The 25,203-nt window shown below is 42.9% G+C and overlaps 2 protein-coding genes and 1 long non-coding RNA gene across 9 annotated transcripts in view; 1 reads left to right on the top strand and 2 right to left on the bottom strand.

The window, feature by feature from the left end:
• kdm8 (lysine (K)-specific demethylase 8) overlaps positions 1-17,728 on the top strand; it is a 54,526-nt gene extending 36,798 nt beyond the window's left edge. For 2 of the 5 annotated variants that reach the window (XM_066689012.1, XM_066689017.1), the window contains 7 exons: positions 10,896-11,360; positions 11,533-11,705; positions 13,212-13,344; positions 13,429-13,479; positions 14,564-14,713; positions 15,096-15,188; positions 16,664-17,728. In XM_066689012.1, the coding sequence (XP_066545109.1) occupies positions 10,896-11,360; positions 11,533-11,705; positions 13,212-13,344; positions 13,429-13,479; positions 14,564-14,713; positions 15,096-15,188; positions 16,664-16,828 (1,230 nt within the window). In that variant the 3' untranslated portion in view covers positions 16,829-17,728. The other 3 variants (XM_066689016.1, XM_066689015.1, XM_066689014.1) reach the window with 3 other exon arrangements.
• Positions 9,180-10,002, bottom strand: LOC136712433 (uncharacterized). Its single transcript, XR_010804829.1, has 2 exons — positions 9,742-10,002; positions 9,180-9,553 (listed from the first exon to the last, which is right to left on the bottom strand). It is a non-coding gene; the product is annotated as an uncharacterized LOC136712433 (long non-coding RNA).
• Positions 17,293-24,181, bottom strand: nsmce1 (NSE1 component of SMC5/6 complex). Of its 3 annotated transcripts, none has more exons than XM_066689019.1 (8): positions 23,938-24,181; positions 22,904-23,047; positions 21,482-21,603; positions 20,596-20,673; positions 19,827-19,973; positions 19,404-19,520; positions 18,038-18,164; positions 17,293-17,530 (listed from the first exon to the last, which is right to left on the bottom strand). In XM_066689019.1, exons 1-8 carry the CDS (start codon positions 24,167-24,169, stop codon positions 17,421-17,423), a joined length of 1,077 nt encoding a protein of 358 aa, XP_066545116.1. In that variant the 5' UTR covers positions 24,170-24,181; the 3' UTR covers positions 17,293-17,420. The 3 variants fall into 3 exon arrangements, with proteins under 3 accessions (XP_066545116.1, XP_066545117.1, XP_066545115.1); XM_066689020.1 differs by having other exon boundaries at positions 17,293-17,607; positions 22,904-23,074; positions 23,938-24,044; XM_066689018.1 differs by having other exon boundaries at positions 22,904-23,074; positions 23,938-24,044.
• Positions 24,182-25,203: the final 1,022 nt, after the last annotated feature.

Genomic DNA, 25,203 nt, shown 5'->3' with positions numbered 1-25,203 from the left:
AAGAGCCATCCAAGGATGTCAGGGACAAGATTGTAGACCTACACAAGGCTGGAATGGGCTACAAGACCATCGCCAAGCAGCTTGGTGAGAAGGTGACAACAGTTGGTGCGATTATTCGCAAATGGAACAAACACAAAATAACTGTCAGTCTCCCTCGGTCTGGGGCTCCATGCAAGATCTCACCTCGTGGAGTTTCAATGATCATGAGAACGGTGAGGAATCAGCCTAGAACTACACGGGAGGATCTTGTTAATGATCTCAAGGCAGCTGGGACCATAGTCACCAAGAAAACAATTGGTAACACACTACGCCGTGAAGGACTGAAATCCTGCAGCGCCCGCAAGGTCCCCCTGCTCAAGAAAGCACATGTACAGGCCCGTCTGAAGTTTGCCAATGAACATCTGAATGATTCAGAGGAGAACTGGGTGAAAATGTTGTGGTCAGATGAGACCAAAATCAAGCTCTTTGGCATCAACTCAACTCGCCGTGTTTGGAGGAGGAGGAATGACCCCAAGAACACCATCCCCACCGTCAAACATGGAGGTGGAAACATTATGCTTTGGGGGTGTTTTTCTGCCAACGGGACAGGACAACTGCACCGCATCAAAGGGACGATGGAACGGGCCATGTACCGTCAAATATTGGGTGAGAACCTCCTTCCCTCAGCCAGGGCACTGAAAATGGGTCGTGGATGGGTATTCCAGCATGACAATGACCCAAAACACACAGCCAAGGCAACAAAGGAGTGACTCAAGAAGAAGCACATTAAGGTCCTGGAGTGGCCTAGCCAGTCTCCAGACCTTAATCCCATAGAAAATCTGTGGAGGGAGCTGAAGGTTCGAGTTGCCAAACGTCAGCCTCGAAACCTTAATGACTTGGAGAGGATCTGCAAAGAGGAGTGGGACAAAATCCCTCCTGAGACGTGTGCAAACCTGGTGGCCAACTACAAGAAACGTCTGACCTCTGTGATTGCCAACAAGGGTTTTGCCACCAAGTACTAAGTTGAAGGGGTCAAATACTTATTTCCCTCATTAACATGCAAATCAATTTATAACTTTTTTGAAATGCGTTTTTCTGGATTTTTTTGTTGTTATTCTGTCTCTCACTGTTAAAATACACTTACCATTAAAATTATAGACTGATCATTTCACTGTCAGTGGGCAAACATACAAAATCATATGTGTGTGTGTGTGTGAGAGAGAGTGTGTATTAAAATACTATTACCACTTTTTTTTTTTTTTTTTACATAATCTTGTATTAAATTAATTTAAGCTTTAAGATAAGGTTTACCCTATGCAGCACATTCGTACATAATGAGTCTTACATTGCCTTTTAATGTACTTCACAGCAATAGTCGTATTCAATATGCTGATATCACAGTGGCTTTTGTGCAGGCAAAGTTGAAAGGAAATGGATAATTTCAAGCACAAAAAATAATAATAATAAAACGTTATAATTGTATTAATTACAGTGACATTAAATGGCAATCCTGTGGGCGTAATGGACTGTGGTGGCTGTTGTATTATTATATTTCCAAATCACAGTATACACGTTAATGTAGATACTTTACAGATTGTTAAGAGCCAATTTCTCAACAGGTAGCTTTTAACAGAAAGGTAGGCAAAATTAAAAAGCAGAGAGGGTTTAGTGCTTGGCCTTCATGGCCCAAAACACACAGGAAACAGCCTGAGAAAAGGTTATTGTAGCCTTAAATTTTATCAGGGACAGAACATGTTTTGGTCGGCATCTTTTTACGAGAGTGGGGGGGAAGAAAGTGCAAAGCAAACTAAGCGTCATCCCCTCCAGAGTTTGTTATATTTATTAGTTGTAAGTTTCTCCGTGTGATTTCACAGGGCATTTAACTTTATGCTTCCCATTCATTATATCTTGAGGGATTTCATGACGTCCCATTAAAAGCGTCACCAGACTTTTAGTGGCGAGTCTTAACCTCTAATCGCTCTGTGGCTGTTCAGTCTGTAATGCACTGAGACTCCGCAGTCATCCTTCACGCTGACAACTGCGCTCCGGACAGCGGGCACGGGCTCCTGGACACACGTGTGACGAAGAACCGAATCCCAGGACCTCTGCACCCCTCTGTGCCTCCCATCAGTCACTCCCTTCAGGATTTATGTATTGATGTAGTCTATTTATTTAAAGGGAATCTATCCCAGGGTTTTAATTTTTCAAAACTCTTAAGAGAAACATTTACAATTGATAGATTTCAAACTAATTTCAAAAAATATACCATAATAAAAACACTGATGATCAGTTTATATCAAATTGTGTATATATATATATATATATATATATATATATATATATATATATATATATATGTGTGTGTGTGTTTGTGTGTTATTCACAGAGAAATTTAGATTGACATAATACTAGAATAACAAATGTTTAGGTCCCGGCGCCAAGCTAAGTGGCTTTGTGATAGTTTATAACAGCATCAGGTTTATCTTAGATTCACAGAAAGTAAACTGCAAGGTATTTGTTAAACCTGTCCCCCGGTGCATTTTCTCTGAGCTCACTAATGTCAAGTGAGCAAGGTTTGACATTTAGACTTCGAAGCATGCTTACTAATTTCACAGCGGATTTGGCGAAGGTGTACAGTACATGCTGCTGTCTATTATTTTAGTATGCAAGCTTTTTTCTCCCATAACAATGAATTAATTGAATGTGTCAACAGGCCAGATAGAGTGGCTTGCCTGGGTATAACAAAATGGCACTTAATTTGATTCTGATCTGTCGTGATGTGACTTTGATTCATGGGTGGAATTCAGAGTGTGATCAAGCAGATTACGTTCAACAGAGGCTGCACCTTCAATGAATCACCTTAATGCTGCCGGCAGTTGAAGATCTGGTAGCTCCCGTTGTTCGCTATGTTAATAATCCATTATACCTGCTCTAAGCTTTCTGCAGCATCTGTACAAGCGGGACGAGTAATTAGGAACCTCTTGTCAATAAGGGGCAGGGGCAGAAAGGTCAATTTTACCTCTTTCTTCCAGCAGGGCAGGAAGTCTTGGTACAGACCTAGATTATCCCCCACTGTTGTGAGCATCTCCCACAGATTCAAGGTGTTTGAGGTCTGATGATGGAGATGGTCCATGCCATTGCTAAGGGTCTGTTGGGTTTTTCAACACTAATCACTCTCTAGCATATAGCAAAAAACAAAACAGAAAAAATAGCAGAAATCCCTGATAAACTGTTTCTTGAAGGACGAGAGAAGTCATCCCTCGATGGTATTTTGATGTCTGCTCTCTCAGTTTAAACTGCTGACATGTGTAGAGCACTGTTGACAGCAGCAGGAGGAGCTACAGCGCCGAGCTTCTGCACCTGCAATGACCTTGAGGTTCCTTTCCATTTTTGCAGGGAACATTTGAATAATATATTCTGTTCTCATGCAAAAGCACTTCAGACTCCGGTAAGCAGAGAGATCAACAAATAGGAGGCTCTATTACCTTATGAATATGTGGTTATCGCTTGGTGTCTGTAGTGAAGTTTATACTTTGGAGTTGACATTAGAGATGAGGCGCCAGTAAATGTTTTTCATATGTGAAGATGCTGTGACCTTCTGAAGTCACTGCTTTGCATCTGGGCATGGTCTCCTAAAACCACATCTCTCCCAGAGCAGAGTAGCGTGTTTGTGTTCAGGGTTTTGTCACATTAAATTTGTCACAAAAGAACTGTGTTCTCCCTCAACTGCTTTGCATAAAGAGCTCCAAACTGCAACGGTACATAATTTATAAGAACTAAAAAATGTAACGCTGAGGGACAGCTTTCTCATTGGGAGGTACATTTCCTTATATATCCCCCTTTCACCAATTCCGTGATGCCAAACAAAAAAGAAGCAGTCCATAAATGTCTAAAATGTCTAAAATATCTACCGAAATGAAGCGTCTTTGCCACTTGAGGGATTTTTGGATTTGCGTAAATCCTGTTATTTATTTTAATCATCAAAGGAACCCTTAATCCATTTTAATTGAATACAAGGTTGTCAAGCTCCATCTGAAAATGAACGTCCCCCAGTCTCGATGCAAGACACAAAAGCTTGACAACTCCTGAAGAAAATTAAGTATTTATATAGCCAGCTTCCCACATACATACAGACAGAAAGAAAGGATGTGAGGAGAGTGTGTGGTGCAAAGGAAATATTTTCTGTATTTCTATGGATTAGTCTTCCACAGATTTTCCACCTATTTTTGTTTTATTAGTCTGGTATGAGGTGAGACTCACGAGCGTCGCCTCAACCCCCTGGTTTCCACTGTAATCCTGTTCTGAGTGTGCTGAAAGGCTAAAATCTCTCCTCCTTTTTCCAGCTGAAAACAATTATTTCCAAGTGAATACCATGAGTTTGAACATGTTGAATACTAGAAGCTGATCTGATGTAACATCTCCGCCAGTGCTCTGTAAGGCTGGGGACCGGCTGGGCACGTGTCTCCAGTCCCTGGGGGCTGCGGCCCAACTGATTTTGCAGGTCTCTTTACACCAGTAGCTGCTTGATATATATTGGAAATGGATGGGCTAAGCAGGCAAGATTACTCACATGATCAGCGCAGTCCCATAGTTCAGAGCCCCCCCCATCCCCAGCCTGCTGGGATAAGCCACAGTCAGATTTTATTACAGCTTTTACTACAAGGAGGGAATTGCCCCTGTGTGGCATCAAACAACTACCAGTGATTATGCTGGATCACTAGTGCAAATACAGTAGGTGCTTCAAAACCATCCGGGGCGATCCCCATCTGCTCTCAGATGTTATTATCGGATCCAGCTGCGGTGCATCTCGCTGGGGTACAGGCTGAATGAATGGACTCCAGAAATTGTACAGCTGCCACTGACAGGCTTATAATCAGTGCGTTGTGCTTCAATGCAGAAATTGTTTGCTACACACACACATACATATACACCGATCAGCCATAACATTATGACCACCTGCCTAATATTGTGTAGGTCCCAAAACAGCCCTGACCCGTCGAGGCATGGACTCCACTAGACCTCTGAAGGTGTGCTGTGGTATCTGGCACAAAGACGATAGCAGCAGATCCTTTAAGTCCTGTAAGTTGCCCATTTTTCCTGCTTCTAACACACAAACTTTGAGGACAAAATTTTCACTTGCTGCCTAATATATCCCACCCACTGACAGGTGCCATGATAACGAGATTATCAGTGTTATTCACTTCACCTGTCAGTGCTCATAATGTTATGGCTGATCGGTGTATATGTGTGTGTGTGTGTGTGTTTATATATGGAGATGGACTGTAAATATATGTATGTGCATCCATTTCAGTTTGTATATCTTCAAATGTGCTCAATATACCGTTAGCTTAATATTTGCTTAAATATCCGTCTAAGTAATCCAGCATTTAAAGGGCCATATTCTCCGCTCACTGTCTGAGTGAACCGTACAGGGCTTTATATAACAAAGGTATTTTTTAATGCGGCTGCTTCTTCAGTGGCAGAGAGATGTCAAGTTTCTTTTCATGTCTTTTATATGTTGTATGGCATCACGTACTCGGCTGGTATGTGAAAAACACATCCAGCAACCTTTACCTCAGAGGAAAGTTATTGATCATCCGAGACTTGAAAAGGGTTGTTTCTCTTACATTTTTAATGTTAAACTTCAAATGGTCAATAGGATATTCCAAGCAGAAGTTACTGCTTTTGTGCGCCCGTTTCTCAGACACAACTATCGGATGTCTAGATTTATTTATTGTAGAAAAGGGGGTTCTGTTTAACCCAGACTAGTTGCCATCATGTATCGGTATAATAGTAAGCTTATGGACTTATAGCAGATCACAGTGGCAGGGTTTTAATATAGAAAATTAAACAAATCATTAATATAGGCCTATGGAGAATAGCTGAATACAAGACTAGACCTCCATAAAATCATCTTAGCAAAACACCTACAGAATATAGAGTGCTCCCATAGACAGGCACTGTAGTGTATTTTTATTTCTTGTCAAATCAACACTAAATTGGTCTGTAAAATAAATAAAAAACTGTGAACGTAAAATCTCTTCTTATACCCCTCCTTCAGATCATAAGCATTTAGAGTAGCTGTTAATTTGGGAATGCCACTTTTATGAAGTCTTTCTGAAAGCACTCTGTATTCTTTTATTTGTTGACAATTACAGTACATAAATACTGGGTAATAGTGATGGGATTTAGTGCATCACAAACATGTCAAACTAAATGTCTTTACTCGTCCTGGGGTCAACAAGGAAGACTTGGTGGCTGTTTCTTGAGTGAAATAGGGAAAGGACATCAATCAGCCCGTACTGTACTAGATTGAGGTTATTACCTTTCCCATTTAGACCTTTTACAATCAATATCTATCTCTTGTCTGGATAATAGAGACAATAGTAACCCCCGATTAGAAGGGTTTGATTTTGACACCTGGAGAGCAATGGCCAGAAAGGGTTGAATTACAGGTAGGTACCACAGAACTGGATATGACTGTCAGGGTTGGCACAGGAAGACGAGGTAGATGTCTGCTTCAATTCTGCAGACAACAAAGACAAAAACAAAATGAGAGGAAGCGCCTGCAATAAAGACGTCACTGTCATCGCACGAGAACTTCATAATTAAGCTGAACAGCATGAATCAATTTGAAACACTTAAGAGTGTCTCTCCAAAGCGGGAACACGATTTAACTGGATAGGTTATTCTACCACAGGAATTAATTTCCTCATATACTTAACCAGTGCAATCTGTTACCTTTCCGTCAGCAATGAGGGGAATAAGGTATCGCAGCGGCAGCAACATCAGTTCAGACAAACATTGAAGATTAACTGATTGGGAAACTAATAAAACAAAGAAAAGCATGAAGGGGGACTGAATTGTGGCCCTTGTCTTTAAAGAACAGCTTACATTCAGTGATCAGCACAATGGTGTGTTTTTTTTTAACATTAACAACAATAACTGTAAATAAAATACTGCAGTTATCATTAAATATTTATACATATTCACGTTGTCGTTTTTTTTTATCTAAATGAAACATTATATTTTTCATTTATCCCATTAGCTCTACTGCTCGAAGCCATACTTTATTTGGATGAGAGACAACAGAGGAAAATAGTTTTACTGCCTCTTCTCCAGGGAGGGCTGCACCTCAGTTGTGATTGTGTGATAGTCTTGTATATTCTTCCATTTATGGCAATTTATTTCTCCTTATGACAATAGTAGCCTCTGCCAAGAGACAGTTGCAAGCAGGCAGAGGCAAGACTGTGGGAAAGCAGTACACACTCACTCATGGTTTGTTTTTCACCATTACTGGAATTGGAAAATTTAGAAAAGATAAAGGGAAATTTCAATATTATAATAACCGCTTTTCTGTAGCCGAAAATATCTGCTGCAGTATCCTTAAAAGGTGTCAAAACAAAAAGAAAAGAAACACAGACTAAAACACTGCCTTAAATGTTTTCCCTGTGCAATTTAAACGACCGTCATCTGAGAAGTATGTAAATGCTGTTGATGAATTCATGACATTCATATTTCACCCCCAGGCATAAGTACTTTTTTTTATTTTGGCAAAGATACACATACGTTCAGAAGAATGGAAAATACTTTTACTCTCAGATGTTGGCATTTCTTTTTTTAATAAATCTTTGTTGTATTTTGTTAAACATTTTGCCTGGTAATTTTTACTCCTTATAAATATGTGATTAAACAAATTACTCCACCGTACCCTTTTACCTTAATGTAATGTGGTCAGCATTTTATAACAGGCCTTGACTGGATCCCCAGCTTAACACATTAATAAAGTGAAATTCGTGTGAACAGAGGGCTGAACAGAAACAATAGGTGTTAGATCAGGTTTCTGAGATGGGGAAAATTATGTTCTTGCTGTCAGATTTTAGCAGGAGGGAGAAGAAAACCTCCTGAATAAGAAGCATCTGAAATCTCTAAAAGACATGCAGTGTTGTGTGATCTGTAATCTTTTTTTAATTAGATTTGCATCGGAGGAAAGCGTTGAGATAAAGCATTTGGAGATAAAAAAAATTACATACTGGCACGGATGGAGGCGGAGATTTATACCAAAGAAATAAGTAGGCTAAACCCAAGGAAACCAATGTGGCCTATTTAATTTTAATTCCTGTCATTAAATCCATTTGCTGAACAAGACCAAGGCAGATTTACCTTTCTGGAATACCTAATAAATGTTAAAGGCATCTGGTGTGACTTTATTACTTATGGCCTCGTCCCTGGCACTCCTTCACAGATCAGCTAACTGCATTCACTACTCATCGTCTTAAACAGCTGGTTAATATTCACCAAACACCCTGCATAATCACCAAGGGAGGAATTAACAATAAATGAAGTACAACTAAACAGATGTTGTCATTTGAAAAATCAATCCATCCACTAAAAACAAACCACTTAGGGTATGTCTAGAGATTTGCAAGGCATGCATTTTGGCACAACTTTAATAAGAAAGAAGAAGAGAGGAAATCAACCCATGGCCATACATTTGTAAATATGTCTGTCGACTCAAACAGTGGATAGGATAGAGAGGAAATTGATTTTTATGTTTTAATATACTCTCCGTGTTTGTACTCCATTTTGTGTTGTCATGTTCCTTTTAATAGGCTTTCAAAATTGCTCAGGCAATTCATCTGATGGCAAACAATGTGCTGTTGTTGTTTTGTGGTGTTGATTAATGTAACAAACACAGGACGAGCTAACACGGATCAGTGAACCAGAGCATTCTCTCTTCTCCCTCCACGTCAAGAGACCTATAAACACGTCTCTTTAAAAAGGACACTGGAGCTCAATGTTAAAGGTTCACAGAGTGCACAAGCAAAAGATGTTTTCATTTTCACTTCCCTTCTCAGCTTAATTCATGATTTGGGAAAGTTTGAGACATTCCTATTCTGGAAAATGTGGACATGGAAATTACACAGAATAACTAGTGATCAAAATACTAGTCCCACCATTGATGTTTATGAAAAAGCAGCCCAAGTCTGGCCTGAATCATGTGCCTCTTTTGAACATGTAAAAAATATATACGTATAAATATTGACCTAAACATATTCAAATGACACAATGTACAAACCAATCCAATCCATATAGTGCGTTCTTTGGGAATCTTACCCACATCTGCAGTTAAATAAATCAACCAGCCAACCTTCAGCTCTCAGAGTCCTTGAAGGACATAATCATAAACTCAGAAGGTATTGTACAGTAACCATACATATTTATTTGTACAAATTTAATAAAATAGATGTATTAACTTCCATTGTGGTACCCGAGCAAGAATCCATCCTCACCTTGAAATCTCCTTTGTGTAATTAATAAATGAATAAATACATATTCTGAGGTTACCAAACACTTTAAAGACATCAAGTGAGTTGTGTGATGCCTAAAAACAGATTAGGCACGATCCCCAGTTATATTAAGATGTCCCTCGGCTGCTCCAGGTGTCTCTCTCCTTGAGAAAATCTCTGCCTCTCCATTCAGCAGAAGTCACAGCACTTCCAGACTGCTGAGTCTCAGCATCCGTGTGGAGACGAAACTTCATTAAGGGATTAATTCAGCCAAAAATACACCACTGCTGAGTCAAAAAAAAATGAACGTGGATGGGGAGAGGTCAGACGTTATAGCTCAACTAAACAAAAGCACATCAACAGCTGCTGACTATACAAATCTTTCTGTAGGCATTTGGTGAAGATGTACCTAAATGTACTGATTTCCCTTATTTTCTCATAAACATTGAAATGGTGTGTTTGCTGTACTTACCACAGTCCCCCAGATTCACAGATTGTCTCTGGATGAAAAAGAAGCAGGTTAATGAACTTGAATGTGCTGAAATACAAATAAAATGACATGAAGCTGAAATGATCACTTCCTATGTTTCCGTTAAAGGAAACATTGTTGCCCAGCTGTTACAATCTGTGTATCCACCCTGCTGCTGCTGCTGCTGCTGTTTCCAGCCGGACCGTATTCACGGTAACACAAGCGCAGTGTCAGTGTTTCCTAGCGGGATGAGAGCATGCTACAGTTTAGGTAACAGTAAGACTGCTTTTGAAAACTGTTAAATAATACATCACCCTTGTGTATGTTGTAACTGTATAAACACTGATGGGAAATATTGTAAAACACGGCTTGCACGGGTCCAACACCAGTCGTTTATGGTAGGCTGTCATTTTGTGCAAGGAATAATTTTGCTACAGGAACATGTATAACTAATAAAACACCAAAGTTTTCGGTTAATTTGTCCAAAGTGAATTTTTGAAGATGTTAGGTTATTAAACGGTGTTTGCTCTTTATCAATCGCGGAATAGTTGATTCTATGTTTGTACCAGGAATCTAATCATGGAAGTCAAGTAGAGGCGATTACTGTTTTCCTTATGATTCTGTATTTCCATTTTGCGGTCATTTACACGTATGTTGGTTAATCTTAGTAGTGATTAGGAAGTCCCATACAGATAAACAACGCATGCGCAATGTGTAATCAACAGCTGCACTTGTAAGAGGTCAGTGAACTGCGATTGAAGGGTCTTATTTAGCTGGTGCAGGATCGTTATTTGTTTTGGACTGAAGCGTCAGTCTAATCCTGCCCCATTGCCTTTGCATTCCTGTATTTGAAGCTTGCTTTATCATGTCAGACAGCGGCTACATCTGCTCCTCTCAACCATGAGGTTTGCATGATTAAAGGTACTTGCCCCCAAACCTTTTCATTTAAAATAGCGTCATAAATACTATGTATGGGAGGAATGTGTGAAAAGTCCCTTTCAGCTTTACCAATTAACACTATAAGCTACACTGAATTACATGTTTTGCAACAATTACTTTTGTTTGTTAGAGTTGTTTCTGCTGTAAATTCTATTGCAAATGAAAATGACTTATTAAATGTCTTATTTGCTGCTGCTGCTGCTGCTTCTGCCTTTCAGAGTAAAATGGCTCAGGTCTGCAGTGAGGTGAGGACAGCATTACCGTCTACGGAGGCCGAGTTTGTGTTGCGCTTCAGTGACAGGATTGACCGCAGCCTCGCCTCCCTGCTGGAACAGGCGCGGGTGCTGATGTACGGGGAGACGGTGGGGGCCCAGCTGTCACAGACCAGCCAGGTGATCTTGGACTTTGCCTGGGAGAGGCTGAACACGGGGACATGGAGGGACGTGGACAAGGAGTGGAGACAAGTCTACTCGTACGGCTGCCTGTTTAAGGCCGTGTGCCTGTGCCGGGGGGAGCCTTCCCAAGATGCACTGCAGGAGGCCATAAAGACCTGCGATATGGGGCTGTTGATGGGAGCAGCCATCATGGACAATGTGCTTCAAAGACTTGTGGACATCCTGCAGAAAATGGTGAAGAAAAGGGTTCTGGAAAACGAGGGTCCCTGTGAAGTCCACAGTGCAAAGGTCTGATTTGTACGTAGTATTTATGTAGGATATTTACTGTACAAACTTAGCACACGGGTTCTGCTCATGACAGATTGTTCTGTACTCTGTAATGTGTGTGAACCCACCTGTGAGTTGCCATCTCCAACATCACAACCCTTGATTTAAGTCTCCACACTCTTATGTGTTGCAGAAAGTCAGGACGGAATGTGTTTGTGTGCCAGAGATTAGCCCGACGCGGGCAGTGCCCAGGGTCCGGTGTCCGGCGCTGGAGTGTTTCAGGACTAACTACCTCATCCCACAGAAGCCCGTTATCTTGGAGGGCGTCATCGACCATTGGCCCGCCTTCAGGGAGCACCAGTGGAGGTAAGCATGGTCTTGTACTGTTCGACAGGTGATTGAACACTCTGTGTCGTTTCAAATGACATAAGTTGCACAACCTCTGCATCAAGCATACACGTAGTTTTACTCATCAGCTCAAGGGCAGGCCTTGTCAGAGAGCTGTGATTTTAGGAGGATGAAGATGGATTCACAAGTCTCGAATGTCTGGAGGCGTGGAGTTCCCTCCTTAAACACAGTCCTTCCAGTAAGTCCTCATGTAATTAGGACAGGAACATTTTTGGCAACTATACAAATGTATAGACATTACATTACATTACATTATTTGTCATTTAGCAGACGTGGGAGGGTGTTGTGTTGAAGTAAGATAAGTTGTTCAGTTTTAGTTAGTTATACTTAAAAACTTTTGGTGCTTTCCTCTAAGAAAAAAACATCTTGATGAATAAGTTGTACGTGCAGAATTTAAACAGATTTACAATACCTAGGAGGACCATGTGCCTCGAGGCGGCTTCTGTGACTGAGCACATTCAAGCCTGAAACAACACAGCTAAAATCTTCTCTTCCCTAACGGAGAGGCAGTACAGTGATGTGTGTTGTCACTGCAGCAGCCTGGCACTGGGAAGAGAGCATCTGACACGCCTGCCTCCTTTAGAGAGTCAGTCAGTCAGCGTAACCCAACTGTCACCCATCCTTCAGCTTGTTTTTTTTGTTTTTAAAAAGTTTCCATGGCAAAATGTTTCTCCCTGCTTCCATACACTCTCGCAGTGGTGGAGTATTAATGCTTCTGGAATGTATTAACAGATTATTTATCTCAAAAGACCGTTTTGATGGCTTTGTTTGCTTTTACCCTCCGAGCATTCACCCTGGGTCGGGATTTGGGATTTATAAATAGGAACTGAGTGGCTTGAATCTTGGATGATCTCTTGTGGTTGCGGAGTCTTGTCCCTTGTGTACTTCTTTGCCATGTAGAGCAAAATTCTTCAGCCCTGGTCCAACAAAGCTCTTAAGTAAACCCGTTAAGTGCACTATTGTCCTTATTATAACCTTTCTTTTCTCAACAATGGAAATGTTGGATGTTATTATAAAACAGTACTAAGCTTGGTTTTATATCACCCGCCACTTTTGTTTTCATATATTTTCTCAAATACCAGGTGTCTGGAATTATTCCTGCTAAGCTTATCATATGAATGTTAGATAGTGTATAATTCCCACCTGTGTGTGTCTGCCATCTGAAAGAGTTGTTTAAGTCAGCTGTAGGAGAACACTAATCTTAATTTCTTGGCAACAACAACACCTAAAGCAGAGGATTTCTGAAACCAAAGACTGTGCAAGAAAACCGCTATGAAAAGGACAAAAAAAGTGTGATTGAAGGTTCAGTAAGCCAGAGAAAGTAAAGGCTCAGTTGGAAAAGAAAATCCGAGGACCCAGGGGCATTTGAGGACTCGGACTGAAAAGTTAGAGAGCTTTGAAGGGTTGAGAAACTTGAGTGTAACAAAAGCACTTTGGCTTCCTCCAAATCCCTCTCGCCCTCAGCGTCGGGTATCTGCGGACGGTCGCGGGCTGCCGGACTGTGCCTGTGGAGGTCGGGTCCCGGTACACAGACGAGGAATGGTCACAGACCCTCCTGACCATCAGTGAATTCATAGACCGCTATATTCTCCGGCAGGTAGGTGCTCGAAAACAGATGGATGTGCGTGTTTGTTTGTTGTAAAAATGTGACCTGCAGTCTCCCGGGCGCTCTCTCTCACAGGAGGAAGGAGCTGGAGTGGGTTACTTGGCACAACACCAGCTCTTTGATCAGGTGAGGCCCCAGTCGCGCTGAAAACAGTAACGGTTGACCATGAAGCCTTGTGTGTTTAGTCCAAAGTAGCACACTTATCAACTTAATAACAGCTGATAACAGAACTCGTGTTTTTTATTTGGTTGTAAGTGGTTTCTGTTGAATTTCTCTGCAATGGGAAGCAGTCCTTTAGGGACTTGGCCTGAACTCAAAGTCAACAGGAAATCACCTGTTGTTTTACCAGCAGTTCGAGATTGGCAAAAACAAAGTCTCCAAAGGTTTATGTACTGAACAGGGTGTGACTTATTGTATACCGCTGGGTAGCCAGACAAGAGCTACAATGCTTGGGTGTCAATGCAAGGTTTATTCAGACCATAGAAGCCCTTTCATACTTGTCACACAGCCTCTCAACTGCTGGCAAGGACGTAGATCTTGTGGTATAGTTCTCATAATGCCTTTTTCAGATTTATTTCTCATATAAAAAATACATATCTAACGTACGGTGTCCATATTAGGACACCCTTACTCCTCAGCATCAGTTAGTTATCACCCATATTTGATATCACCCATCGGGTGTCACTCTTATTTGGCATCAAGCATCATGCTTATTTTATGTCAGTTCTCATGCATCACTCCAATTTAATCAGGTGTCATTCGAATAACAGTAAAGACAGTTCAGCCATTTGATTGGCTATTAAAGTCAGTCCCAGAAAAAACACAATCTGATCCCTGACACAAAATTCAGGTGATACCTGACATTAAAATCGAGTAACACTTGATACCTGATATAAAATTTGAATGACACCTGACATAAAATTGGAGTGATGCATGAGAATTGACATAAAATAAGCATGATGCTTGATGCCAAATAAGAGTGACATCCGATGGGTGATAACTGAGGGCTGAACGCTAAACTTGCTGATGCTGAGGAGCGAGGATGTCCTAATATGCACACTGTACTAATTGAATGAGTGGCATTACTATAAATGTGTTGATATTTATGGCTCAGCATCACAGTAGCATGTCTTAAATGTTGTGGGTTATGTGTCTTTGTCTGTGCATGGTGGCCTGAGTGGAGAATGAGGCTGTGCTGTTTGTTCTCAAGGTCCCAGAACTCATGCAGGACATCCGAATCCCTGACTACTGCTGCCTCGGCGAGGAAGACGAGGACGACATCACTATCAACGCCTGGTTTGGGCCTGCAGGGACCGTCTCTCCTCTACACCAGGACCCCCAGCAGAACTTCCTGGCCCAGGTCAGTGTGATGCTCAACAACCCTACCGAGGATCCTCTCTCTTGAACGGGGATCTGTGGCAAGCCTGGCTGTCCTGCCGGGACGCGGGCGTTTCAGAGAACTGGAATCAGAAAGCAGTTCAGGGGTTGGGCAAACCCAAATAAGCCTTTAATGGTATAAGAAATGGGACAGAGGCAGCAGTGCTTGCAACCTGATCTGTATTTCTAAGTATGGCGGATGGTGTCAGATGAAGTTCATGTCACTGAACTTTCGTTTTGTTATTTAAGAACTTTACATTCAGTGGGGTAGAATAATGAATGATGACGACAATTAAAACCCTCACATTCGCTCCAATACGTCGCCATCTTACCATTAACAGGCTGGTCATCTTTCTGCATAACAGGTTGTCGGAAGAAAGTACATCCGCCTGTACTCCCAAGAAGAGACGGAGAGGGTGTACCCCCACCAGTCGCGGCTGCTTCACAACACCAGCCAGGTACGGGCCGACTTTTCTCCTGTGGGTTACTGAGGTGTTGCTGCAGCGTTGGGGTCAATTCCAGTTCCCCTTTTTTATTTTTGTCATGGATAAAATTGGCTCTACTGGAATTGGAATCAAATTGAGTGTGGAATTACAAACATCATGGACCCCAACCCTCCCGAGCCACACAGGACTAGAGTTCGAAATCTGGCCTCTTAAGATGACCCTGGTCAACGCCATTGCCCCGCGGATTCGGTCCTGCAACGATAAAGCTGTGCTTCAACTTTCATACGCACACTAGGTGTGCGGAAAGCCTGGCTTAATGTATTCAGTCAGAGATTGCCGCTATCTTCGCGGGGCAATATAAGATATAACTCTTATCTCACAGAGCAGATGGCAGAACGGACAAAAAAAGGAGTTGCGCCCAACACTGAGCAGAACTGATTATGATGCCTGTCAGTGATCAGTATTGTCCAGCATCTCTTCAACAGAGTGGAATTTAATTAGTTTTGATTCCAAATTGAAGACATTTCCATTATGCAAATATTAGTCTTTTATTTTTCTTGTTAAATTAATTGTTGCAGGACAATTAGACTTCATTAAAATTGAATCGGGTCCTGTGTGTAATGGCCTTAAATACAGCTAGCGTCGTCAAAAATGATCGCCAAGTACAATTTCACCTCCTTTAAAAACATGGTGCCGTTATTACAGCTGAAAGCCTGATAGCACATAAACCACTGCTTTGGTTTAGGTCCTTATATATTTACAAGTCAACTTTCGATCTTTTTATTTAGTCACGACACTGCGCACCCTTTCTTTCGATTCCTGCGCTTCTTGATACTTGGTTATATACCTTCATGTTCCTGACTGTGCTGTTTAGCTGTTTTTGAATGTTATATTCACCCCATATTTGCATGTTTTTTTAATTTCATAATCCTCCCACAGAGCATGTTTAACCGACACCATTTGTTTTTACTCTCCGTTCTTGTGCTGTTGCGTAGTCTCGCGCGCAGCAGTCTGCTCCGTGCCGTGCCAGCATCAGATATGAAAGGATGCTGACGCGGTATGGATTTGTATAAACAGTGGAAACAGCTCAACACACTTGCACAACAGTGACTGCACCGTGCTAGTGCCGCAGTGTCATGGAAACATGTGGAGCAGAAACATGCTGTTAATCCTGTTCCGCGGGATCTCTGATGTGGAATATTAGGAGGGTTTGCTCAGTATCTGTTATAAACTTTTTGTGCGCTATAAAAACTGTTGCCCCCTCCAAAATGTGTTGCAAAACTCCAGCCAGCTTCCTGACCCACGAAGAGAAGTCTTGGCCTTATCTTAACACTTTACAAACAGCTGACCTCGTATGAAGACTCCCGTCTCTATTACACACACAAATATTAAACTCTAAATTAATTTTCAGGTGTTATAATGTGGAGGGAAATTAAACCATGTAAAGAAATGAAAACACTGGACTAACTGTTTGACTGTCACCGCAGGTGGAGGTGGAGAATCCGGATCTGCAGCGCTTCCCTGCATTTGCGGACGCCCCCTACCAGGAGTGCGTCCTCGGGCCCGGAGAGGTGCTGTTCATCCCGGTGAAGCACTGGCATTATGTGCGCGCGCTGGACCTCAGCTTCTCCGTCAGTTTCTGGTGGTCATGAAGGACAGCCGTGTGGCATGGCATGGGCAGGGGCACGCGGTCTCCAGTTCAGCTCTTTCCCAGGTATCAGCAGTAAGACTCCAATACTGCCAATCATTCAGAAACCCCAGCAGTGTGGAGACTGTGAGCAGGGCGTTGTGTTTCCATATGTCTGTACTACACGGCAGGCATGAGGAACTGGGATGGGTGGGGTAGACGCCAGACAACCCCACCTAAAGAGAACTGTACCGCCAGCGAAGGGGCTTTTGTGCGTGGCGGCCGATTTCCTCTCCACCCTGATCTGCCCCATGCATCGTTTGCATTTTCACAGGCAGATAGTATTAATAATGGGATGTGGGGCGTCATTTTTGCTCTAGAATGTACCGAAAACCAGTATGCCAATAATCCATCAGTTAACGGCCAAACCAAAATATATAGTGCGAGTCGAGCAGTCCCTGCAGTTTTAATAACAAAAGGGCTTTAGAATCTCAATCCAATTTCTTTTATTAAAAAAAAAAACCATGTTAGACAAAAACGGAAAGTCAGAAGCGTCTGTAAACAAATGTTGGCATACCAGCTATAAAACAATAAAACTGCAACCTATCGGAGAGGCTTCACCTCCTGAGCCGTTTGTGTCGTGAGCCCTGGCTGAAGGGAGCCGTGTTTTCCTTCACCGATCTGGGCTGGCTGGGGGACGGCGTCTGGGAGGGGGGCCTGGTGAGCTCTAACACAAACAGGACAGAGTCAGTCGTCTCCCTAGAACAAGCATACTGCCCCAAGTGCTGGGGAACAGTGTGTCATCTAGTAAAGAAACAAGAAGAACTTAATACTTGGACATCCTTCTCTGCTGCTGCTGTAACTCTGCACATTTGGAGTATGAACTGTAACTTACGAACTTAATAAATGTACTCGCTCTAAAGTTTTTGGTCTTTCATTTTCCAAGCTTTTCACAGAAGGGGCTGCATGTTTTCATATTTAGGTGTATAACTGCATTTTTATCACTGACCTCATGGGGTTTATAACTCAGGATTAAACGCTTAGACCCATTTGATCACCAGCACTCAGGCCCTGCTGTCCGCCTAGAGAGCATCCCCGCGTAGAGGGACAATCATTGCAGCGCTGACGTACAGCAGTTCACTCTTCAAAACACTGACCAATACCATCCACATTACAGACTGCTCTATTAAACCTCTATGTATACGTTTTTATAAGAGATAAAACGGTTAGTTACCTGGTATCTCATGGGGCCAGAACTCATTACAGGAAGGACAGTGCGGGTCGGTCCGACCTCTGAAATACTTTGCAACACAAGGGATGTGCATTTTGATGCCACAATGTGGGTTTTCACACATCTGACTCTGAAACAGAGGAGGGGAACATGCAGGGGGTTAAACTGCGGCACCAACTGAGCCTCCACACACACTTACAAACGTCACAATCACCATTTCAACCCACTTTAACTCCCTGACATCAGGAGTCACAGTCAAAAGGGATGCTGCGGCCACCGTGATGTTATCTAGAGCCGCTGCACGATGTGCAGACGCTGACTCCGGCCCCGCCAGGGTGTTAATATTGCAGAAGCAGCACTGAGTCAGACTTGTAAGTCCTGAATATTTCAAGAAGTGTTCAAATATGTACAAACTAAGTACCGCCAACTTATCAGACACATTATGGATCTGTTTACAGACGAATCTTGCAAGGCACCAGAAAAAGTGCGTAGAATAAGTGCGTAAGTGCGCCGAGTCAGCGGAGTCCCTTTCCTCAAGAGTTTTGCCTTTTAAGAGGTCAGCGTGGAAGACCTTACATCTGACGCGAGTCAAAACTGAATCAACGCAGGACTGAGCACTCATGGTCTCACACACACATTGCAGGAATGCTGTGGTCAGGACACATGAAGAGGAATCTCCTCAGTAGTTCAGGACATGCTTTGAACTGGCATCACATAAGTCCACCAACACCTGTCACAGCACACAGACCCACTGACACGCCATGCAGGTGACCTTCCTGTCCTGGACACTAAACTTCTCTACAGCATCACTGAGGAGACAATGGCTTAAACCCTGACTGAACTCCTCTCACCGTCCCGATTCTACACCCAAACATCACGGCCAACAATCAGTGGGTTTTATATATTTATAATCCAACAGCTCTCAAAGCCTTTTAAAATGTTCCACGTCTCCTTCAGTATGCTGTGCTCATGATTGAAAGGCCCGGCGCAGGGAACTCCTCTGGCAGGGGTCTGATTTTTCCATCCCGAGTTCAAGCCAGCGTTGATGAAAACCACTCTGCCGTGACAAGTGTGGAAGGTCTTCTGCGAAGCGGCTTTGGCGGCGTTCCTAATGTATGTGACAACGTATAATAAAACCACCCAGCATGAATGCCAGTCATTACCAAAATGGAGCGCGCTGGGAGGAAGTGCGGAGGTTAAAAACATGTCCATCCCCACCTGCCGAGCGATTTTCATTAGATTGAGGCCGGGGCTGGGTCGACCGCATGAGAAAATAATTCAATCTTCCTCCCGTCAGGGTTCAGTGCCGTCCAGAAATATATATTTTTGTGGTTGGTTTCGCACAGTCTGTATTAACTTGTTTTTTTACCTGAATGGCGATGCTGCGACAGATATTGCACACCTTGACCAGGTCCGGATAAGTCCTCTGAATGTATCCCTCCATCTCGATGATGCAGCGCGTGCTCAGAGTATAATCCCCTTCTTTCTATTGAAGAAGAACAGAACAAAAGGATACATCTACATTTAATGAGAAAAAACAGAGCATAGAAAATCGAACAAACTTGTGTGTATAGATTTAAAATGCTGATTTCAATAGAAATTCTGGAAAATGTATGTTATCCTCTTTCTCATCTGATCTCGTTGCTGAATCTCTCTCAGACTGAGAAGCGTCCTACCTCTCCTGCAATCTGGTAGGACGAAATAGTGGAGACAATCCGCTAGAGGAACGTTGCTCTATTGCCTTTGGATTTGGAAAAGAGTTCCCGAGACACATCATAAGGACAACGTGTACCTCACAGAGCCACTTGTCCAGGACCAGCCTCTGCAGGACCTGCTCCGTCTCTTTCTTCTTCATTTTCTTCGTCTGTAGGCTGTCAGCCAGGTTCAAGAGGTCAGTGGAAGAGGCCGTTCCGTTCTCAGAGTCCACGATCAGGTCCATCTGAAGACTCGACAGATACAAGCCCCGTCAGACAAGACGTCCCCCCACACCGTGCGGAAATCGGTTTGTTCGTCTAAAGGAGTTGCCGAAAACCTGACGGGCTATTCTGCCACTCTGGGAATAAGCGAACTGTAACACAATCATTAGGCTGAACTATTCACACGGAAACGACTCCGTCTTCAGAGTTCTCCAGCTCTCGGGTGTGAGCTGTAAAGAATTGGATTTCAAGGCTCGAGAGGACAGACTTCGGTTAATTTATTATTATTATCGGCTACAATAAAACATTCAGGAAAAGCTTGAAATATTTCCAGTCTGTTAATCAGACGAAGTGAAGGACTTCATCACAAATTGCGTGAAGTCTCCCCTCGATGAGAAAACCCATGAACACCTTCAATTAATTGCATTATTATCCCTGTGCATAAATAATGCAGGAAATGTCACAAGTGTACCGACGACAATTAACAGCTTGAGCTTCAAAATGTGTTAAAAGGCAAGTTACCACACACACGTGCACACACACGTGCACACACACACACGTGCACACACGCATGCCTCAGCTTAAATAGTTTTTTTAAATATCAATGAACTGAAAAAATGACCATATAAAAACATTTGTACTCACTGCTTTTCTAAACAACTCCAGCTCGTTATCTGAATAATCTGATGCCATTCTCGTGATGTCCGTTTCTGCAATATTCACCTTGAAGAGAAATTAAAAACATGTTCAGGCCTGTTCAGAATAAAAGGGTAACACAACCGAAAACGCTTCATTAGTGCACACTTGCTTGAAATTCTCAGAATAGAGCTTAAAAAACACTGGTGTGGCTTTCTGGAAATGTGGGGGGTTTTGGCCTGGGAGCACAGAGGTGTAACTGCAGAGCTGATTAATCAAACTGCTTCAGCAGACTTGCACTAAACTGCACTAGGTCAGTGTTTCTCAAACTGTTTTGGCCCACAAAACACTCAGCCAATGAACACATTCCCACCCAGCCCTAGTGACAAAACACAATCATGCATATTACCCACTAATAAAGACAAAAAAACAACAACACACAACTCTAAGGACCGCCCCAGTGGACTGCTGACCCCACTGAGAAACTGCTGTCCAGGAACTGCTGTTTGTAAACCATGTGCACATTTCTGAGAATGACATGGCATGTGAACGATATGACTTGATTGGAAGATAAAGTTTCATCATCACATGCTAACGTGTTCGCCACTTCTTGACCACACAACATGATTTCCACAAAAACCCATCTAGCTACTGACTCAACATGTATGGCTGAGCACTGTGCGGCCCCGAGACACTCGCACAGTGTGGCCCAGAAGAGAAAATCCGCCCGGCTGGATTCGAGATCAGGATCTGATCGCAAGGAAGTCCGGGAGGTGGGACTGACTGTGAGGAAGCTGGAGGAGGGACAAGTCCAGGACAGCTCGCATGCGTTCAGAGGGGGGTAAAAGTTTAGGGTAACTGGTCAGAATTGTGATGAAAAATTATATGTACTGACCAGGGCGTAGTGCTGCTGCCCGTCTTCTTCAGACACCCCCTTCCTGATGTGCATGAACATGGGCTGGAGGTGTGCGTTGATCACCCCGAGAAACTCGTCCAGCCTATCGTGAGCATAATGAACTATGATACAAAAAGGGGGAAGAAGTGTAACTTGCACAACACATCTCTTGAACTAAATTTAAATAGTTCCAGTGTTTGCTCTACTCCCAGAACCTGCTCCTTTAGCAAAGTTTTCCTAACAATGTTTTCAGAAGTGTCGTCCTCAGAACATCAGATACAGGCACAAACACTGGAAGTTAATTATTGTTTTAAGAATTTATGATGAAAGTTACACAAATATACAGGCCAAAACAACTATTACACCCACTGAACAAACTCTGCTAATTCTCTTCAAACTATTTTATGAATGCAGAGTGTTTTCAGAATACCCACACACATTCAAGGCTTCCACAAATTACAGTACACTGTCAAAGCATCACACATCAATCATAACACCTTGTGCACCAAGTCTGCGATAACACGCTTTTATCAGGAAAATTACTACCATTTCCTGCTAGACGTGACATTTATTGAAGAGCACGTAACAAAGACAGGGCACTCAAAACGGGAAGTTGTGCAGCAGCAGCAGCAGAGAAGTAAGCCAGGGCTGAGGATAATGTAAGCGTCTGCTCAAATTAGATTTTGGTTTTGTATGTTGTGGGGTCTTGGGTGTGGGTGTCAGTAGCTCAGTCAAGTCCCAGGCTGCGTAATGATTAAATACACGCCACAGCTTCTCACGGTGGACAGTTTCAGGCTACAAGGGGGTATTCCCTGCACACGTGACTCAGGCCTGGCTGAAGCATCTAAAGCACTTGGCTGCGGCACTAATCCAAATGAAAAACAGATTCCCTTTGAAACGTCTACGCTTTCTACGTGTACTGAGATATAAAAACACTTCCTCACTGCAGGCTTCGCACATTTGGCTGGGATAAACTAAACAGTGCAAGCTTTCAGGAATGAATACTGTAGGTTACAGTTGTAGCTGCTCCTGTAAATATCTCAGCCTTGCAAGTTTAGTAGGAAAGTTCAAATCTCTGATCACTAAAGACGGGGAAAACAGTGGTCAGTAATATAAATACAGAACTGATTCAATCTAGTAAACACGACTAAAGCCACTACTCTCCTACAAGTGGATACAATAACAGAAATGGTCAAGGACACAAAAGGAGGTTATAATTGTCCTTGTTGCCCATAATCAATTCATGAATTGAACAAAAACAGGGAAAGTATGCACAGGATGTGAAGGTGAAGCACGTCACTCACTAAACCCTGCACAAGGAAGCGGTCATCAGTCTGGGACCTGGGGTGTGTTTCTGTCCGGGAAGCAATGGACGCCACTGGGCCGAGAGTCACATCATAAATAAGCTGTCGGCGCTCTTACCACCGTGCACCTCGCAGCAGTGCCTGTGCAGGGCCTGGGCCTTGGACCCCTCGATCATCCCATTGCACATTATGGTCTGGAGGAACCTGCGGTGGCTGTCGGTCATTGGTCGGGCCATACTGCACCTACTTCCACAGCCTAAACCTGTACAAAAACGGGAAACATGCACGTCTGGTCTAATTTTATTGCACCATATCAGCTGCAAATGAAGCAATGCATTACATTTAAAAAATACACAACAACAACACATAATCTTAACAGCATCATGTACATTGCACAGTGTTATTGTGAACTAGCTATGAACTGCGTGCCCTATTTCAGAACTACAGCCAGGCAGTTATCCCAGACTCTCTCATGCTTAATGACAATACACACATTTAAATCACAATGCACTGGGTTTTCCATTGTTAGGGTTTAAAGACACAAGCACACCTTGATCATTGGTCACTTGAGATCTGTCTTGTGAACTATATGAATCATTTCCCAACTTACTATCACTGGGGCTCACGCTTAAGCTGCAGATGATCAGACAAGCACACTGCTGACCTTTGACCTGAGATACTGAACACAACACCGAGCAAACAAACTCACCGTGCTGCGCAATTACACTAAGATCACGATCGTGCAGCGCAAATGTGCGCCGATCTGCGCGGGTCCACCAATGGAGCGGCGGGACTCGGCAGATCTGCGCAGAACTGTCAACATCTGCGCAACAACAACGAGACCTGTTCCCTATTGGGCGGTGGGGGGGAGCATTGAACGGGATTGGCCCAGACGCATATGTTAATTAGGCAAACCAAAGAGCATCCCGATGTTTACATTTAAAGCCATTATAATCGCAAAGTGAATCGTAGGTTTGTTTATCGTAGAAACGTAAAGCAATTTAATTTGAAATGTAACAATGACGTTAAAACAAGACCAACGAGAACTACGGTATCATAGCTGGTCATCATCGCTTTCTCTGACGTCATTGTATCGCGGTAGTTCACTAGCACTAGTGTAACTGTAGTCAGTTTAATAACACGGCTGCCTACCTCGATCCTCGGACTGTGAATTTCTTGCTTTTTCCTTCTCTCTCCACACACTTCCCGCCAGCACCAAAACACTCACATGCGCAGTCCAACTCCACCCCTCCACTTCCGCTTCCTGCGACCCAAAGAAGAGTGGGGTTGATAGAGAGGTTTCACGCACGTCACCACCGCTCAAACATATGCGAGGCAGGCGGCCATATTGGAGCAGCCTACGATTCTCAGATAAGAACATCATAAAGTTTACAGAGGAGAGGAGCCCATTCGCCCCATCGTGCTCGTTTGGTGTCCATTAATAACTAAGTGATCAAGGATCCTATCCAGTCTGTTTTTGAATTTTCCCAAATGGTCTCTTCAGCCACATCGCTGGGGAGTTTGTTCAGATTGTGACGCCTCTCTGTGTGAAGAAGTGTCTCCTGTTTTCTGTCTTGAATGCCTTGAAGCCCAATTTCCATTTGTGTCCCCGGGTGCGTGTGTCCCTGCTGATCTGGAAAAGCTCCTCTGATTTGATTAAGTTTATGCCTTTCATGATTTTGAAGACTTGGATCAAGTCCCCACGTAGTCTCCTCTGTTCCAGGGTGAAAAGGTTCAGGTCCTCAGTCTCTCAGTAGGACATTCCCTTCAGACCTGGAATAAGTCTGGTTGCTCTCCTCTGAACTGCCTCTAGAGCAGCGATATCTTTCTTGAAGTGTGGAGCCCAGAACTGCACACAGTATCCAGATGAGCTCTAACTAGTGCATTGTACAGTCTGAACATCACTGCCCTTGTTTTAAAGGGTATATGGAGTTGGAGTATGGAGTATATGGAGTTGTACATATAACGCTAAAAATATTACATTTGTTGGATGTTTTACTTGGGAAATTGGTATTAAATGCAGACTCCATTAACTGTTACCTGTGTTTGTTTTTTTTGCAGGTGTAGTTTAAATGTAGACGATTGGTAGCTCTGGGCAGAATTTATATCAAGCTCTAGTTTTTGTTCCCCCATTATCTGAAACATTATCAGGTTATATAAATACCGAATTCGTCGTTACACCGATCTGCACTACATTAGCATTGTTATATTCAGGGAGGTGAGTTGCTACATCTAGAAACCCGTCTCTCCAGTTTAACCGCATGCTTTTAGTGAGAAAGTGTGTCGCGTTAACCAAAAACCATTGAATACAAGTTTCTACTTCGCGATTCAAGCACAGTCGGGATTTGGCCCAGATCGTGATCGACCTCCATTGGTTATTGGTTATTGATATGCAGGTTTGATATAATATAAGGAGCC

Source organism: Amia ocellicauda, chromosome 17 (genome assembly GCF_036373705.1).
Source record: "Amia ocellicauda isolate fAmiCal2 chromosome 17, fAmiCal2.hap1, whole genome shotgun sequence".
Taxonomy (NCBI): Eukaryota; Metazoa; Chordata; class Actinopteri; order Amiiformes; family Amiidae; genus Amia; species Amia ocellicauda.
This window is presented reverse-complemented; position numbering and strand designations above follow the sequence as displayed.